This window comes from Microtus pennsylvanicus, chromosome 2, assembly GCF_037038515.1.
Source record: "Microtus pennsylvanicus isolate mMicPen1 chromosome 2, mMicPen1.hap1, whole genome shotgun sequence".
In the NCBI taxonomy this organism is placed as follows: Eukaryota; Metazoa; Chordata; class Mammalia; order Rodentia; family Cricetidae; genus Microtus; species Microtus pennsylvanicus.
The window spans coordinates 17,591,026-17,607,790 of NC_134580.1; the positions used below are offsets into that span (position 1 = coordinate 17,591,026).

The 16,765-nt window shown below is 53.3% G+C and overlaps 1 protein-coding gene across 1 annotated transcript; it reads left to right on the forward strand.

Moving 5' to 3' along the window:
* The first annotated feature begins 5,660 nt into the window (after positions 1–5,660).
* On the forward strand, positions 5,661–16,445 carry Panx2 (pannexin 2). Its single transcript, XM_075960286.1, has 3 exons — positions 5,661–6,251; positions 13,186–14,649; positions 15,117–16,445. Exons 1-3 carry the CDS (start codon positions 6,026–6,028, stop codon positions 15,458–15,460), a joined length of 2,034 nt encoding a protein of 677 aa, XP_075816401.1. The 5' UTR covers positions 5,661–6,025; the 3' UTR covers positions 15,461–16,445.
* The last annotated feature ends 320 nt before the right edge of the window (positions 16,446–16,765 follow it).

The window sequence follows — 16,765 nt, forward strand, 5'->3', positions numbered from 1 at the left end:
GAGTCAGCTGAGCTGCTCCTGCTTCCTTTTACTGACTTTGGTTCACAACAGTTTGTTTCTGCCAGTGGGCAGTCACTGCCACTACCCTCCCCCAAATAAACTCTACAGGAACTCCAGCCTCTTTCTGTCTCTGAATCCACCTGCCTCAGTGATAAGGGTTTTGTCTTTCATTTGCACTCTGCTGGCTAAAATCTCTGGAGTTGGCTCTGCCATCATCTGGTCTGTCCTGATGTAGATGTATGTGAAACAGCAGGAAAGACAGCAGCTCCACTCACCTGAGAACCACAGGCCACAGCTGGCCGTGTTGCAACACCTGAGAACTGAGAAGGGTATTGGGTGGAATGAAGCCCACCTAGACCTCAGTATTTCTGGAAAGGGGCAGTCAGTAAAGGCCCATACTAGAGCCCTGTCTGTCCTCCCTGGCCTGTCCCTACATTCAAGTTGATACCAACTTGTAAGAGCCTTCATGCATTAGGTGAGATGGGCTCCTTGATGGACCAAACTGGACTTCCAAGTCTGTGCTCTGGAGGCACTAAGAAAAGTAAAATTTCACCAAGCTTCCTCTCTCTAGCTTATGGGAGGCCAGGACAAGTTCTGTGCCTCTGCCATGGCCTACTGTAGGCACTGCTGCCAAAAAAACTGCACTTGGAGGTGGGGTCTTTCAGAACCCGGTGAGCAGCAGTGTGGAGTTTAGCCCTTTTGTGCAGGTGAGGACTGTCTCCCTGAGGAGAGAGTTCCCACTCCCTCAGTCCTGCACATGGCTGATGGAGCCCTTATGCCCAGATCCTGGGTGCACAGAGAGATCCCCACAGAGGCTTCTGCTCTAAAAGCCTGCACCCATCCTATTACAGTGTTCCCCCTCCACCGTAGGGACTAGACCTGGCTAACTAGAGCACAGAGGGATAATTCCCCCAAAAATTTCAAGTCTCTACTACCTCAGGACCACAATGGGCAAGGTACTTTCCTCAGGCAGGGAATGGAGAGCCTTATGTGAGGGGCTTTGTTTGTTTGGATGGAGCTGAGAGCAGCACAGGCTGGCCAGCCTCCAGCCAACTTTCTCCATTCTTCTCTCATAGCATAGTGATGCTCTGAGCAGTAGTCACAGCCCTTTACCATCCCAGGAAAAACCATAAGCTTCATCCTGCCCATGGCATCCTGGAAAGTGCTGCCCCTTAGTGAGCCTTTTCAGCTTAATTGCTGTCAGGCCTCCACATCTGTGTCATCTTTTGTTCCAGATCAGAACTCAGTTGCTGTGTGGCCACCAAGAAAGGCCTTAGACCTTAGCTATATGAGCAAGTGAGGGCAGGAACAAAGACAGGGTTAACACCAAGAGATAACTAGCAGGTTCCAGGAAGGGAGCCAGTGATTAAGGAATGTCAGGTAGATGTTAGTCCATCAGTGACCTAGTCTACTGAGTACCCAGCTAAAGTTAGTCATGAACCCATGGGCCCTCAGCACCTTTCTACCCCAGAAATAGCCACCCAGCTCAGGGTAACCACATCTGCTCCTGCTTGAACAGAGCATCCTATGGCTGAGACAGGTGTAGGGCATACCTCAGAATCTAGAGAGCTGGGACCAAAGGCATAAGTAAGGCGGGCCAAGGTTAGCAGCATCTCAGGAATAGATGCCAGTTTGGTTCACTGTAGGGGAACATTATACAGAGCAGGCAGCAGCCTGCATAATTGGGATGACAAAAGAAAGCCTTAGAAAATAGAGCACAGAAGGTCCTCTCTCAGGGGTGACAACTCTACCCAGACCAGTGTGACCCCCTGCCAAGCAAGGACCAAGAACGTGTGTAGGCAGGTAGTCAGAGAAAGACTTCCTGCATTTTTCTTTCTAATTTTGCTTATTCTTAACTTGGGTGTTTTATGTGCAGTGCCAGTGGAGTGTAGAAGATGGTTCAGGGTCCTCTGGAGTTGCAGCTGATTGTTAGTTGCCATGTGGGTTCTAGGAACCAAACCTGGTTCCTCTATGAGCAGCCAATGCTCTCAGCTACTAAACTATCTCTCTAGCCCCAGTTTCTCATTTTTAAAAGGCTGCTGACAATGTCATTCCAAGTATAATGTACATTTTGCCATTCCAAGGCATAACAGCCACCCGTCAGTATCTTGTGTGAGGTGAAAATGTGCTAACGTTTTATACTACTGTTGCCCAGCAACGGGACGTCCTGCAAAGCTAGAAATGGTGCTTTTTCCCTCTTGAACCTGTATTTCCACTCTCTGTGGATTTGAACCCCAGGACAAAATATTATGCTTGTCAGTCAAAATGAAAGAAAATGTAAATATTCTTTTTTTGGCATATATTTTCTGTTCTGTACCCTAAATGGAATTTCACATTCATCACCCATGGCCCTAGATGACTAAGGAAGCCCAAGCAAACCCTTGATGCCCCTGGCCTCATATCGAAGTGGCAGTTCCCAAGGGAGAGTGATGGGATGGGGAATGGCCCTATGCTGCTTGCTCAGGACATTTAAAATGGAGTTGTGTGTTGTGTGGAATGGCCTCTGCCTACTTAGCTCACCTCAGATACAGAAAGCACTAGTTGCTTTGATTTGTGATCTCATGAAGCTGAACATGACACAAGAGTTGTGCCTATATTGCCATTCTTAATGTTATATAAGTGCCTAATCAAAATGTTGCCAATTTTCATAAAAACTAAGCATGGAGGTAAATTTGAATTGGAAATGCATCTTGCAGTAGTCCAACAATAGTTGTTCTTAGCTCTTTGAGAATTTATACAATATATTTTGATCATTTTCACCCTTCCCCTAATTCCTCCCAGATCTGTCCCCCACTCTATCCACCCTGCTTGTGCCCCCTTTTCACCCATCAAGTCCAATTTGTGCAGCCCATGTATTGATGTGCCGCCCTCCATTGGAATGTGGTCCATTTGCCAGAACAACATTCTTAAACTGACTCCTCAGCAGCTGTCTGCTGCCGCTTGCTCCCTGGCTAGCAGTACTACTTAATGTCTAACGCATGTCTCCACGCTTATTCATGCTGCCAGAACTTTTTCTGGAGGACACTATTTCCTTGTATTTATCCACCACCTCTGACTCTTCAAACTCTTCCTGCCCCCTCTTTAGCAATGACCCCGGAGGCTTGGGAGACAGGATGTGATGTCCATGTCCCAATTTAGGGCTGGGCATTCCAGTCTCTTATTCTCTGGCTCTTAGCCAGTTGTGGGTCTCTGTGTTTATGACCATCTACTGAAAATAGAAGCTTCACTGATGAGGGTAGAAAGGTGCACTAATTAATCAGATTAATTAATACAATGTTCATTTAGCAGAATAATAGTAGTGGGATCTCCATAGAGCCTGCGACTCATCTAGCCACAGGTTCCAGGTATGGGTTCACCTTGTGGAGTGGAACATAAATCCGATGAGAAATGGTTGTTTACTCCCATGATGCCTATAGCACTACTACATCAGTGGGCGTTGTTAAGTATTTTTCCTTGGCTGACAAACCTCTCTGCCAACACAGTAATCCCAATCAGACCAAATCAGACCGAATTAGAAGATGCCCAGATTTAATGGGTGCCAGCACTCCTGGGTGGCCCCTCAGGAAAACACGAAGAGGGGAGCAGAGTACTGAAAGACCATGGAAAACCAGGAGACCACATGTTCATTCACTGGGAGGTAGTTTAAATAGCCTGTGGGAGTGGTCTTGACCCTCCCTAAGGAGGGGTCACCATTTGATGGGCTTTCTTGAAGGTGGAGTCTGGACTGTGGCTACTCCCAGAGGAGGGGTAGTGTAACCAAGAACAACAGTAGTGTAACCAAGAACAACGGCAGTGTAACCAAGAACAACGGCAGTGTAACCAAGAACAACGGCAGTGTAACCAAGAACAACGGCAGTGTAACCAAGAACAACGGCAGTGTAACCAAGAACAACGGCAGTGTAATCAAGAACAACGGCAGTGTAACCAAGAACAACGGTAGTGTAACCAAGAACAATGGTAGTGTAACCAAGAACAATGGTAGTAGCCTGTAATATTTGGGATCTGTACAAATTCAGTGACCAGCAACTCCAAAAGAAGTAACCCATTCCTGGTACTAGACTTTGTCAGCCTCTGGTATCTACTAGGGGCATTGTTGCCCCACTTTTGGGCAACTCCATTTAAACACTGATTTTTGTCTCTATTATTTTGTTATGTATACGGGTATTTTGCCTGCATGTATGTCTGTGCAACACAAGTGCAGCACCTGCAGACTAGAAGAAGGATCCAGTCCTCTGGAACTGGAGTGGTACACTATTGTTAGTGGCCATGGGTGCTGGGGAAAACTCCATGGACCTGAGTTCAAGTCCCAGCACCCACGTAGTGGCTTATAATGTCTGTAACCTCAGTCCCAGGGAGTTGTTCTGGCCTCTGTGGCCACTGCATGCAGGTGGTACATATACATACATGCAGGCAAAACACCCATACACATAATTTATAAAAAAAATAAATAAGGCTGTCCATTCAGCGTGGACAGGTAGAGCCCTTGGAGAGGCATGTACACATAGCTAACAAAGGAGACATTTGGAAAATGAAAGAACTACAGGTCAGAGAAAGATAAGAACTCACCCGGAAGTGGTCAGTCTGCAAAAGCCCCCGTCATCAGAGAAGGGCGTGGAAGGTAGGCTGATGAGTATACACAGCACAGCCCTTCTGAGAAGCCAAGGAGGGTGCAGGGAATACTCAGAGGCCTCAGAATGACTGTATGAGAAACCTGGGGTGATGACTTGTCACAGTAACTGGGGCATCTCAGTGCAGCCAGGAATGGGGAGTGAGATGCGGTTAACATCAGCAGGGAGTAAGGCGAAAATAAAATCTGTGGAAGCAGCAATGCATCCTTCACAGGTACGGGTCAGAGTCGCACCACAGAGGGGACAGTTGCCGCCCTCCAGGTTCTGATTTAGTCGGTGGAGATCTTTCCAGATAGCTAATGGATAGTTACTGAAGTTACTGCTTTCAGGCACACACAAAGACAAGAAAGATGATGATGGATACTGAGCCAGGGAATCCCGCAGGAGGCCAAGGCCACAGAAGTTTGTGTACAGTAGCTCCTGAGGACAGCACATGTGGGTGGCCCAGGGTGTCAGATGACAGTCAGCGTGATGGCAGGAAGCCCCCACGAGCTGGCACAACTCCATGAATGTTATTGTGGGTGAAGTAGCTGGGTGCTGGGTTAGCAAGCAAGCATGCATATCCGCAGGAGGTGACAGGGTAACGTCCCATCACAGCGGTTAACTGAGCGCCCCTGGGTTCAGGGACATGGCTGCGGTAAAGAGGCATCTGGGAGGGAGCCTTGGAGAGGACGCCCCACATTTTTGTGCAGGCTCTAGCCTGGGAAGGGAGGTTCGGGTTTTCTTGCCCATGTCTGCAACACCTCACAGGGCAGCCTCTGCGCTCATGAGGGACCCAGGGTCGAGTGAGGAACAAGAGAGCTGAGGTGTAGAACTAGAAACCCAAACCTCAGGCCACCAGGCAAGATCTAACCCCACAGTGGGCGATCCGTCCCTTTCAGTGCCCAGGGCTAGAGGAGCCGGTGTTCGGCCCAACCCTGACGGAGAGGTTGGTCACTATGAACTCCGTTCTTTCATTTAATTTTTTAAAATTTTTTATTTAATTTTTTTTTTTGCAAAGTCATCGCCAACGCCGCAGCTACGTGTGGGGGGGGGCACTGGGGGCGGAGCCACGCCGCGGAGTTGCCGCAGGTAAACAGCCCCCCTCCCCGGCGGGAGCGGGCCCCGCGGCCCAGGCAGGAGAGCCGCCGCCGCCCCCGGGAGGCACGCAGGGCGCGGGCCGGCTACAGCGCAGAGAGGGGGCGGCGGCGGCCCGGCGCCCTGGCAGCCCGACCCCTCCTCGCGGGGCGGCAGACCCCCGAGCCCCGCCGCATCCCCGCTGACATCCCCCTTCCCGCGCCCCGCGCCCTGCGCCCCCGCGGTCTCAGTCCCCGTCGCCCCCCGCCGCCGCCCTCTCCGGCGCGCGGCCCCGCCCGCGCCCCCCGCCCGTACCCCGCCGGGCCGCGCCCCCGCCCCCCATGCACCACCTCCTGGAGCAGTCGGCGGACATGGCGACCGCGCTGCTGGCGGGCGAGAAGCTGAGGGAGCTGATCCTGCCTGGCTCGCAGGACGACAAGGCGGGCGCGCTGGCCGCACTGCTGCTGCAGCTCAAGCTGGAACTGCCGTTCGACCGCGTGGTCACCATCGGCACCGTGCTGGTACCCATCCTGCTGGTCACCCTGGTCTTCACCAAGAACTTCGCAGGTGAGGCGGGGCGCGCGACCGCAGGTGTTTAGCGCCCAGCGCTCCGAGCGCGCTCGCTCTCAGCGCCAGGCTGCTAGCTCCAGCTGGACCGCACCCACCTAGCCAGGCGGTGAGGCATTGCCCTCGGGTCTCATCCCAGACCTTGGGCAGCACCTCAGTCTGGCATGAGGGGTTGAAGGGAGACAGGGCCTCCTGGAGAGCCCTCCTGTTTTATTGTTGTTTTGGCTTTGCATTCCTTCAGCCTCAAGCCATGAGTCATTGGGACATGGGGTCTGAATTGTAGAATGTCACAGTGTGGACTGAGACTTGGAGGAGTAGCCAATGAAGAGAAGGATGTTGTAAGTGTTGAGAGCCACTGACCAGGGATAGTGAAAATCCCATGATGCTTCACGGGATTCACCGGGCGGATAGTATAGGAAAGTGAGGGTACTCCTGAGGAGCTCTGAAGTACCCCCCTCCAAAGGTTTTCTGCAGAAGAGGCCAGACATGGCTGACCCTGGAGGACATCAAGCAATGATGATGGCCCAAGAGGTCCACCCTTGGCTGGCAAAGGCGATGTAGGTGGAAGCTGGGGCAGGTCAGGAAAGAGGCTGAAGTGTTAGGTCAGGGGGGCCTGGTGTAAGAGGGAGCACGTGGGTGCAACTGTGGTCATACCCAGGAAAGTGCCCGTGCACGGTGGGCCCTGCCTAAGGTGACAAGACCAGAACAGAACCAGTGAGCCAACGGGAGGCACTAAGGGAGCTGCCTTCTGGTTTCACACATAGACCGGAAATAGCAGCTCCCACCTGGGGCTGAGCTGAGGCAAGGACTCAAGCCTAGGTATCCACATACACGGGGCTAATGTGTGGCCCAGAGGTGCCAGTTTCATAGCAGGAGGAAGGCAGCCGGGGCTCTAGAGTTCCTCTGGAGGGGCAAATCGCTCTGCCCTCTGCAGCTCCTGGGCAACCAGAGCAGGTATTTTGATACCCATTTCTCCACCGTCCTCCACAGGTGCCTTACCTTTCAGGAAACTCCAGGACCTAGAGATGTCCAACCTGAGAGGAGGCGTCCTTCAGACTGCTTAACACTGCCTCAAGGGTGGAGGAAGTTCTCCTCATCTCCATCCTTGTACACCAAAGGCTCTGACACTCAGGATTAGATGTCCCCATAAGCAAGACAGAAGAATGAGGGCACAGTGGGGCCTCCCGTCACACCCAGGTGTGTGCATAAAGGGGCCTTTGGCCGAGCTGGTCACAATGCCGGCCTTGGGTGGCTGGCTTACAACAACAGACATGTGCCTCGCAGTTCTGGGGGCCAGAAGCCCAAAATCCAGGTGTGGACAGGGCTAAGTTCTCTCTGGATGCCCTAGAGATGACAAGGACCCTTTCTTCCTGATTAGCTGGTAGCTGCAGACCATCCCTGGTATTCCTTGGCCTGTCGCTGTATCACCCGAGCTTTATGTCTGCCCGCTATTGGGGATTTCCCCATGTCTGCTTCCCTCCCTTGAGTTACCAGGATACCGTACTGTTGGGGTTACTGTACTTCACTCTCAACTACATCTGCACAGACTCTCTGTCAGTCCACAGGTACAGGTTAGGAGTTCATCAGATACTTGGGACCACAGCTCTCCTTATAACACACACAGTAGGGTAACTTCAGATGTGCGGATATATGTGGACTGGGCCATTTTTGGTGAATCCCTTGATATGAGCCCTACCCTCCGACACTGCCAACCCGGCTTGTCACCTGTGAGGACACTGAACACCCTGCATCTAGCCAGGCCTGGAACCATCAGGATGTCCCCAGAGCCAGCTCTGACCCTGGACCTGTTCCTTCAAAACTCCTGTGCTTTCTCTCAGAAATGCATGTGCCCTCCTGAGGCCCACATGTCTAAGCCTATCTACCCATGCTAAACTAGTTCTACCACAAGTATGAGGAGGGGTCCTGGCCCGCTGCAGCATAGACAAGCAGCTATACTTGACCAGTAATCCTGCTCTTTTCCTAGGATAGAGAAACTGAACAACCAGCCTTCATCCTGCCCTTTGCTCTCTCTGACCTCCTGCACAATTTTGAAGCATTGACTGCTTCTCTTGCCTTTGATTGATATTCAGAACAGTACAGTAGCTTCTTGTGGCTCTTCACCATCCTTTTGCCCCACAGAGTCTAGAAGCATCCAGGGACCTCAGACACAAGAGAACCGAGTCTGGGGGAAGGGTGACTTAATGGTTCCTTCTCCCAAAGCCCATCAGAGTGTGGGAACCTCTCGGTGAGAACATAGGAGAACGTAGGACAGGGGCATACTCAGGACCCTGTGCCAGGGCTCTGACTGGGGCCTTCCTGAAGGATTTTGAACTTCCGGCCTCCAGATCTGTGAGGTACATGTCTGCTGTTTTAAGCCAGCCACCCCACTGCTAGTACTGTGACCAGTATGACCAACAGCCCCTCCATTTTTTTTTCTGCATACACCCAGATTCTGCCTATGGGGGCATTCAATCCTGAACATCAGCGGAGGGTGCCGTGTGGATACCCTCTTGGGAGGAGTCCGTTCTCCTTGTCGTGGGTTCCACTGTGCTAAAATGAATTTCCTTGAGCTCAGTGCTGCTGGTCCTCACCCAGCAGACCTGGAGGTAGAGCTCACAGTGGAGGCGCAGCCCTGGAAAATCTCAGAGGACTCCTGTCTGGAGAGCAGCTGGTGAAGGGACCAGAACTGCTGTGAAGTAGCTCCGCTGCCGCTCAGGCAGGAGCTCAGGCAGGAGTGGGGGGCCCGTACACAAAGTCCAGAAGTGGGGGTGGGGGAGGAAGGAGGCAAAGAGTCACCAGACTGATCAGACCCAGACTGAGTGGTCAAATAATCAGGTCCCAGGGACTTGGGGGGACTTTTGGATATCGCCTAGGTGTGACCATCCAGCTCACACAAGTGGGATGTCACCCTGTATGTGTCTCATTCTTAGTATTCTTCTTTAAAATAGGACAACTGAAAATACCCTATATTCATAAACACAGGTGAGTCCTGACCTGGCCTCTGGACTTTTCCTGGGCACCCAGCAAGATGGATCTCATAGGGGGCCTGTGGGGTGGAGGCACTCAGACACTGGCCCCCGAAAGTCAACCCTTTCTGTCCCAGGTATGGGAAGGTCTGCAGCACTCAGAAGTATCCGCCCATAGCACTGCAGGGAGTGCTAGGATAGAGTACTACCCCCGCCTACACACACAGATGAGGCAGTCAGCCTGCCAGAAGCCAGGGCCACCTGTTATCTGCCCACACGGACTAGCACAAACTCAGTGGCTTCAAACACTGTCCGAGTCTAGGGTGTGGCTCGGCAGCAGAGCACTTGCTTCGCGTGCTGGAGGTCGTAGGTTGACCCCCGGCACCTCACACACACCAAAAGGCAAACAAACGACTCTGGTGAGATAAGATGCTTGCCCCAAACCTAGCAGCTTGAGTTTGATGCCTAGAACCCCTGGGGTAGGAGGAGAGAACCAATTCCATCAGTTGTCCCCTGACCTCTGCACATATGCCATGGCACACATAACGCCCACATACATACTCATAAACACACACACATTTAAAAATTAAGGAAAACGGTTGTCTTACATTTCTGCAGCAGTGAGCATTACTGCAGGCAGGGCCAGTCTTTCTGGAGCTTCCAGCGGCAAGCTCATTCCCACCTTCAGGACCTAACTATATCATGTCATTTGGCTCAGGCCTTCTCTACCCACCCCTGCCTGCCTTTGAAAGGACTCTTGCGATTCCATTGTCCCACTCAGGTCATCCAGGAAAATCTCCCATAAAGTCCTTAATCCCTGCTGTAGAGTCATTCTTGCTACACAAAGCGACACAGTCACAAGGCCCAGAAATCATGATACGGTCATCTTGGGAGCTGTCGTTCCACCATGAAGGAGTTTGGAAAGGCTTTGTACCTGTCCTGGGGTTGGGGGAGCTGAGAGGACAGTGGTAGCTATGAGCTGGCCAGAGGCAGCAGCCTCAGCAGAACCAGGGATCCCCTGAAAGATTTTCTTCCTTCCACAAGTGACAAAGGCATAAGTGAGCTGGGTTGTAAGTAGACTGGACCCTAGGAGTGGGCTGGAGCTGTGTCTAGGGCTCAAGTGCAGCCCAACCATGTCTGTGCTCATACTATTTATACCTGCTTTTCTGGAGGCTCCAACGTGCACTCAGTGCTCTGTAGTTACTGTGACTCCATGCCACTATGGACGGGGTAGGCAGTGTCAGTGCTGGACTGGCAAGCAGTTTCCTTGGCTAGGAGCCCCAGTGCACTCTCGTGAACAGCAGGGTGCCCAGGAGCCCAAGTATACACATTACCATGCTCTGGGGAAAGAATCCTTCAATAGCACTCTCCAGAGACATCCCTGTCTGCCTTGAAATGAACCAGCTTTTGTGTGTCTCCTCGGTGAGCGCCTGTACTTACCCAGGCAAGGCTCATCACCCCTGGGAAATCCCACGAGAGGGGCCTCAGTCGGAGAGCTCCGTGCAGCCACTGTAGTGTCTGGGTACCTGCCATCCTGCCCAGTTCAGGCCCAGCACAACAAGTCCACAGCATCACCACCCTGTGGTACCCAGCCATGCTTGGACACCTGCACTCCTCTAGGTCCTTTGGTATCAGCTGTGCCATCAGAAGCACCACGTGCCTCTGTAGACACAGGCCAGCAAAGGAGGAGTTTGGCCCTACTGGATGTGCCCGTAGGAGTCAGGGGGTTTTTCCACTCACTTGTCCAGCTTGCAGCTCGGCTGGCTGTAGGGATTGGCTTGATACAGGATGGGAGACAAATTTGCAGAGAGAAAACCACGCAACTTTCTGTGGCTTTAGGGATCAGCTGTAAGGACAAAATATATATATATGTGTGTGTGTGAATAAAATTCCGTTTTTCCAACCAAGAGAGCTGATTCCTTTGCTTTCCCTGTTTGCTCTTCTCAGAGCCCAGCTCACCCTTCCCTGGACACCTGTCCTCCAGGACCTCGGGTTAAAGGGATCAATTTTCCCTGACTATCCATAGCCTCCTCTTTAGCCCAGCTCTCATGTGGACATGACCTCAGCTTCAAGCAACCCCACTGCCTGACCATCTAAGCAAGACTCACTCTGTCTAACTCACCCACACCTCTGCTGGGGCCCTCCATACCTCTCAGGACCGTATGAGGAAGACCAGTGGCCACATTGGCTCTGCCTTTGGGGCTCTCCTTGACTGGGTTCTTATGTTCTGATAGTCCTTGAGCCCTAAGCTACTTTGAGCCTTCATGATGTGTGGCAGTGTAGGTAGATGGATATACTCCCAAATGCTGACCAAGGTCATAGGCTAAACTAGAATGGGGCCAGGGCCCCTAAATGTTGGTACTACAAGAAGAACATGCAGCCAGTGGGGTCTCTGTCCCCCACCTCTTGGGCCCCTGAAAGCATTACCTGTGATTAATGTCCGTGTTGGTTATTTTTCTAGTTGCTGTGGCAGAAATGACCTAACGGAGGAAGGATCTGGTCTGGTTCACAATCTCAGGGAATACATTCCAACATGGGGGAAAAGGCATATGGCTAGGGTGACTCCTGGTGTAGCTCATTCACATCGAGGTGCATAAAACCCCTGTGGTCTTCCCCCAGTTTCATGCTTCTAGCTAGACCCCACCTCCCAAAGATGCCACAATCCGACCAAAACAGTGCTACCCGATGGGCACAGATGTTCAAAGGCATGAGCCTATACAGAAAATTTCATATTCAAACTTGAGCCATGGGGGGCTCAAGACAGGGTTTCTCTGTGCAACAGCTCTGGCTGTCCTGGAACTCTCTTTGTAGACCAGGCTGACCTCCAACTCACAGAGATCCTCCTGCCTCTAGCTCCCAAGTGCTGGGGTTAAAGGTATGCACTGACACCACTCAGCCATATTCAAACTCTTAAATTGGTCTTCCAGCTGGGCTGGGTCTCTGCCATCTCCCTATCTGCATTAGCTCAAGACTAGGTACAGACAGACTAGCCAATTAGATTGTGTTACTTCCTGATCTCAACACTGATGAAGGGCTTTAAGCCGGAGCAGGAGAGGCTTCTAACTGACCTGCCCTGGGTCAGGCTTGATGGTAAGAGCTGGCTAAGGAGGAATTGGCTTGGGTTTATGCCACAGGCGGCCATGGTCTGTACCTAGGGATCATGACCCAATCTCGTGGACTTTGAGCCTCCAAGTTTTCTGGAAGTGAATTGCAAGCGTAAGATTGCAGCACAAGGCTGATCCTGGCCTGGTGCGAGCATGTGTACCCGCTGAAATGCAAACAGGCCCTGTTCGTTTTCAGTAGCAGATGCATCCAGCCACTGAGCGTCCCCTGTCCGTGTCCACCAGCATCCAGAGTTCCCACATTGCCCTTCCTCCAGGACAGGGGACTTGTGAGACCCTTTTCACCGGTCTTAGACAATCTTTTTTTCATGGAATTTGCACTTAATGTGACTGCCTCTGGCTAGAGAGGAGCATCCAGGCCACCAGTCCTGACAGTGCAAAGCCAGTGGCCGGGATTGGTTTTTGATCCTTATGGGATGCTGAAAGGGAAACCCTGGCTGCCAGCATGGCCTGTCATGATCCTCTCTATACCTTGGTTTGTCCTGTACATACAGTCTTTGTGGCCTTTCTAGACCAGCTCTGGTCAGTTCTTCAGTGCATACAAGCACTGGCTAACTACTTTGTAAGAACAGGAACTACACACACAACACAGCACTTGGGACACAGTGAGGGAAAACTGGCCTAAAGGGTGAGTCTGTTAGGAAACAACAGCCCTGGCATAAGGCAAGCAGCTCTATGGGTGGGGCTATAGAGTCCATGGACATGAGAGAGCCCAGCCACCGGCACAGGGGATAAGTCTGAGCAGAGATGGGATCGGGTCTATCTCATGCCCTTCATCCCAAGACCTGGTCTTCCTCAGGCTACTCCCACCTCTTGCCCTAGCCCATGTCTCCTCTCTACCCTCAGAGGAACCAATTTACTGTTACACTCCGCACAACTTCACCCGTGACCAGGCGCTGTACGCCCGTGGCTACTGCTGGACAGAGCTGCGGGACGCGCTGCCCGGTGTGGATGCCAGCCTGTGGCCATCGCTGTTTGAGCACAAGTTCCTGCCCTACGCGCTGCTGGCCTTTGCCGCCATCATGTATGTACCCGCACTAGGCTGGGAGTTCCTGGCCTCCACGCGCCTCACCTCCGAGCTCAACTTCCTGCTTCAGGAGATCGACAACTGCTACCACCGAGCGGCTGAGGGCCGGGCCCCCAAGATTGAAAAGCAGATCCAGTCCAAGGGGCCGGGCATTACGGAGCGGGAGAAGCGAGAGATCATTGAGAATGCCGAGAAGGAGAAGAGCCCTGAACAGAATCTGTTTGAGAAGTACCTGGAGCGCCGGGGCCGCAGCAATTTCTTGGCCAAGCTGTACTTGGCACGGCATGTACTGATCCTGCTGCTCAGTGTAGTGCCAATCTCCTACCTATGCACCTACTATGCCACCCAAAAGCAGAATGAGTTCACCTGTGCCCTGGGTGCCTCACCTGACGGGCCAGTGGGTAGCCCTGGGCCCACGGTGCGTGTCAGCTGCAAGCTGCCATCCGTGCAACTGCAGCGGATCATTGCAGGTGTGGACATTGTCCTGCTCTGTTTCATGAACCTCATCATCCTAGTCAACCTCATCCACCTCTTCATCTTCCGCAAGAGCAACTTCATCTTCGACAAACTCCACAAGGTGGGCATCAAGACGCGCCGGCAGTGGCGGCGCTCACAGTTCTGCGACATCAACATCCTGGCCATGTTCTGCAACGAGAACCGTGACCACATCAAGTCGCTCAATCGGCTGGACTTCATCACCAACGAGAGTGACCTCATGTACGACAACGTGGTGCGGCAGCTGTTGGCAGCCTTGGCTCAGTCTAACCACGACACCACGCCCACTGTGCGGGATTCAGGCATCCAGACTGTGGACCCCAGTATCAACCCTGCAGAGCCTGATGGCTCGGCTGAGCCACCTGTGGTCAAGCGGCCCCGTAAGAAAATGAAGTGGATCCCCACCAGCAACCCGCTGCCACAGCCCTTCAAGGAGCAGCTGGCCATTATGCGGGTGGAAAACAGCAAGGCCGAGAAGCCCAAGCCCGTACGCAGGAAGACAGCCACAGATACCCTTATTGCCCCGCTGCTGGATGCCGGTGCCCGGGCTGCCCACCACTACAAGGGTAGTGGAGGTGATCCAGGTCCCTCCCCTGCCCCACCTGCTGCCTCTGACAAGAAACATACTCGTCACTTCTCCTTGGATGTGCATCCCTACATTCTAGGTACCAAGAAGGTCAAGACTGAAGCAGTTCCCCCTGCCCTACCAGCCTCCCGGAGCCAAGAAGGTGGCTTTCTGTCCCAGACCGAAGAATGTGGGCTGGGCCTGGCTGCAGCACCCACCAAAGGTAGGAAGCCAAGCAGGTGGGGAATGGGGCAGGGCGGAGATTCCCAGGGAGCCCTGAGCAGGCAAATGGCAGTCCCTGTGTCTAGGGCACAGGGCAGAAAGCACCAGAGAACAATGTAGATGAAGTGGCAACCAGGCTAACCAGCTGGTACATTGTTCCTAAGGTGAGGGGCAGGCCTCCCATAAGGCAGAGGATGAGGAGGAAGGCAGGACCGCAGTCACCAGGGAACATATCTTCTTTGGTCAATACGGGCTTCAGGCAGATGTGAGCCACTTCAGGGGGTGGGGGATGTTCTGCCAACAGCCCTGCTATTTCTAGACAGTGAGACTTAGCCAGGCAGGCTGCTAAAGTGCAAGGGTGCCTGCCATCCGTGGATGCTAGGGGCCCAGCAGGTCCCGTGGGTAGCACTGGGAGGGCTATAGGAATGAGCTAGATGGTAAAATGCCTGTGTTCCTGTCTGTTTGCAGATGCTCCGCCCCCCGAGAAGGAACTCCCATACCCCACAGAGCCTGCCCTGCCAGGGCTTCCATCTGGGGGCCCATTTCACGTCTGTTCACCCCCCGCGGCTCCTGCTGCCGCTCCCCTATCACCAGGCAGTCTGAGCAAGGCTGACCCCCTCACCATCCTGAGCCGAAATGCCACTCACCCGCTGCTCCACATCAGCACGCTGTACGAGGCCCGGGAAGAGGAAGATGGAGGTCCCTGTGCACCCTCAGACATGGGCGACCTCCTCACCATTCCCCCACCCCAGCAGATCCTCATCGCCACCTTCGAGGAGCCAAGGACAGTTGTGAGTACTGTGGAGTTTTGAGGGGCAGGGCCTCCCAGGCCGCCAAAAACTCTCTGCATGAGCCAGGGATGGCCCAGCTGAGCCTAGCCTTGAGTAGACCTGAACTCGGCTCACCCGGTACTGCCCACACCCCCAGCCTCCTGTCTGCATGCCACGGGGCCCAGCACTCCTTCCACCTGGCTCACCATGGCATCCACAGGTGCAGGCTGGGGCAAGAGCGCCAGGTAGGGGGTAGGATGCCCCCCCCAGCATCAGGCCCCCTTGCTGCGTACTGGACCGCAAACGGGAGAGTTTATTTTTCTCGTGGGTTTTGTTGTGTGCCGAGACAGCTCAGCAGACCTAGTGTAAGGGAGATGCTAAGAAACGTGGCACTGGCCTCAGGACAGACCCCCCCAGGGGTCACTCATTTAAGGGCCTGGCCCCTGCAGAGGGACCTGATGCCTTCAGGTCTGGGAACCGAGGGCTGCCCCAGGTCCAAATCAACATGCACTTTCTCCTCATAGCCTGACACACACTTTATTTTACTATGATTACTGTAACTGACGAGCTTGTTTATCATCAGGAGAATTAGGGTGCATTTCAAGCAAAGGATGGTGTGTGTGAGTGGCACACGCAGCGGTGGGTCAAGCGTGCAGGTCAGCAGGTGTGGGTATGAGCACCTGCCTGAGTGCCTGAGTTTGCCAGGGGGCACAGTGCCCACATGCAAGCAAGCTCATGAGCAAGTTAGGGGGCAAGCGTGGTGTGAGTGAGCCTGAGTGTGTGTGAGTGTGCGAATGGCACCCACGTGAGCAGTGGGTGAGAGCAGGCATAGGCACCAGGGTGCGAGGGAGGGAGGAAATACAACGCAATAACCACATCCCCCTCCCGGGTCCCCAGCTGCCGGCTGGGCTGCTTCCCATGGGAGTCCAGGCCCCACTGGCCCCACCCCTATTACCTCAGCCACGCGCCACGTGACGAAGTATTAACAAGGTAGCACTGAGCATATCAATAAATACTATTCTGATAACTCCCTGTGCTTTGAGGCCCTGCCTCCCTCTACTGGTGCTGCTTGCCCAGCCTGCAACACCCATCCGCACCTGGGCATCTCTTGGAGCCACTGGGAAACGGTGGGCAGGGCCAGGCAGCCCAAGATGCAAGAACATCAGGCCTCCTCCCAGAAGTGTGAGGAGGGGGGACCATTGCTGGACTGTGGGGTTGTGGGAGGACAGAGATGAAGAGAGCTCTCTGGGGAAAAATATAGTGTCTTAGTCACTGTTCTATGGCTGTGAAGAGACACCATGACCAAGGCAACTTAAAGAAGAAAGCATTTATTTGGGGGGGAGGGGG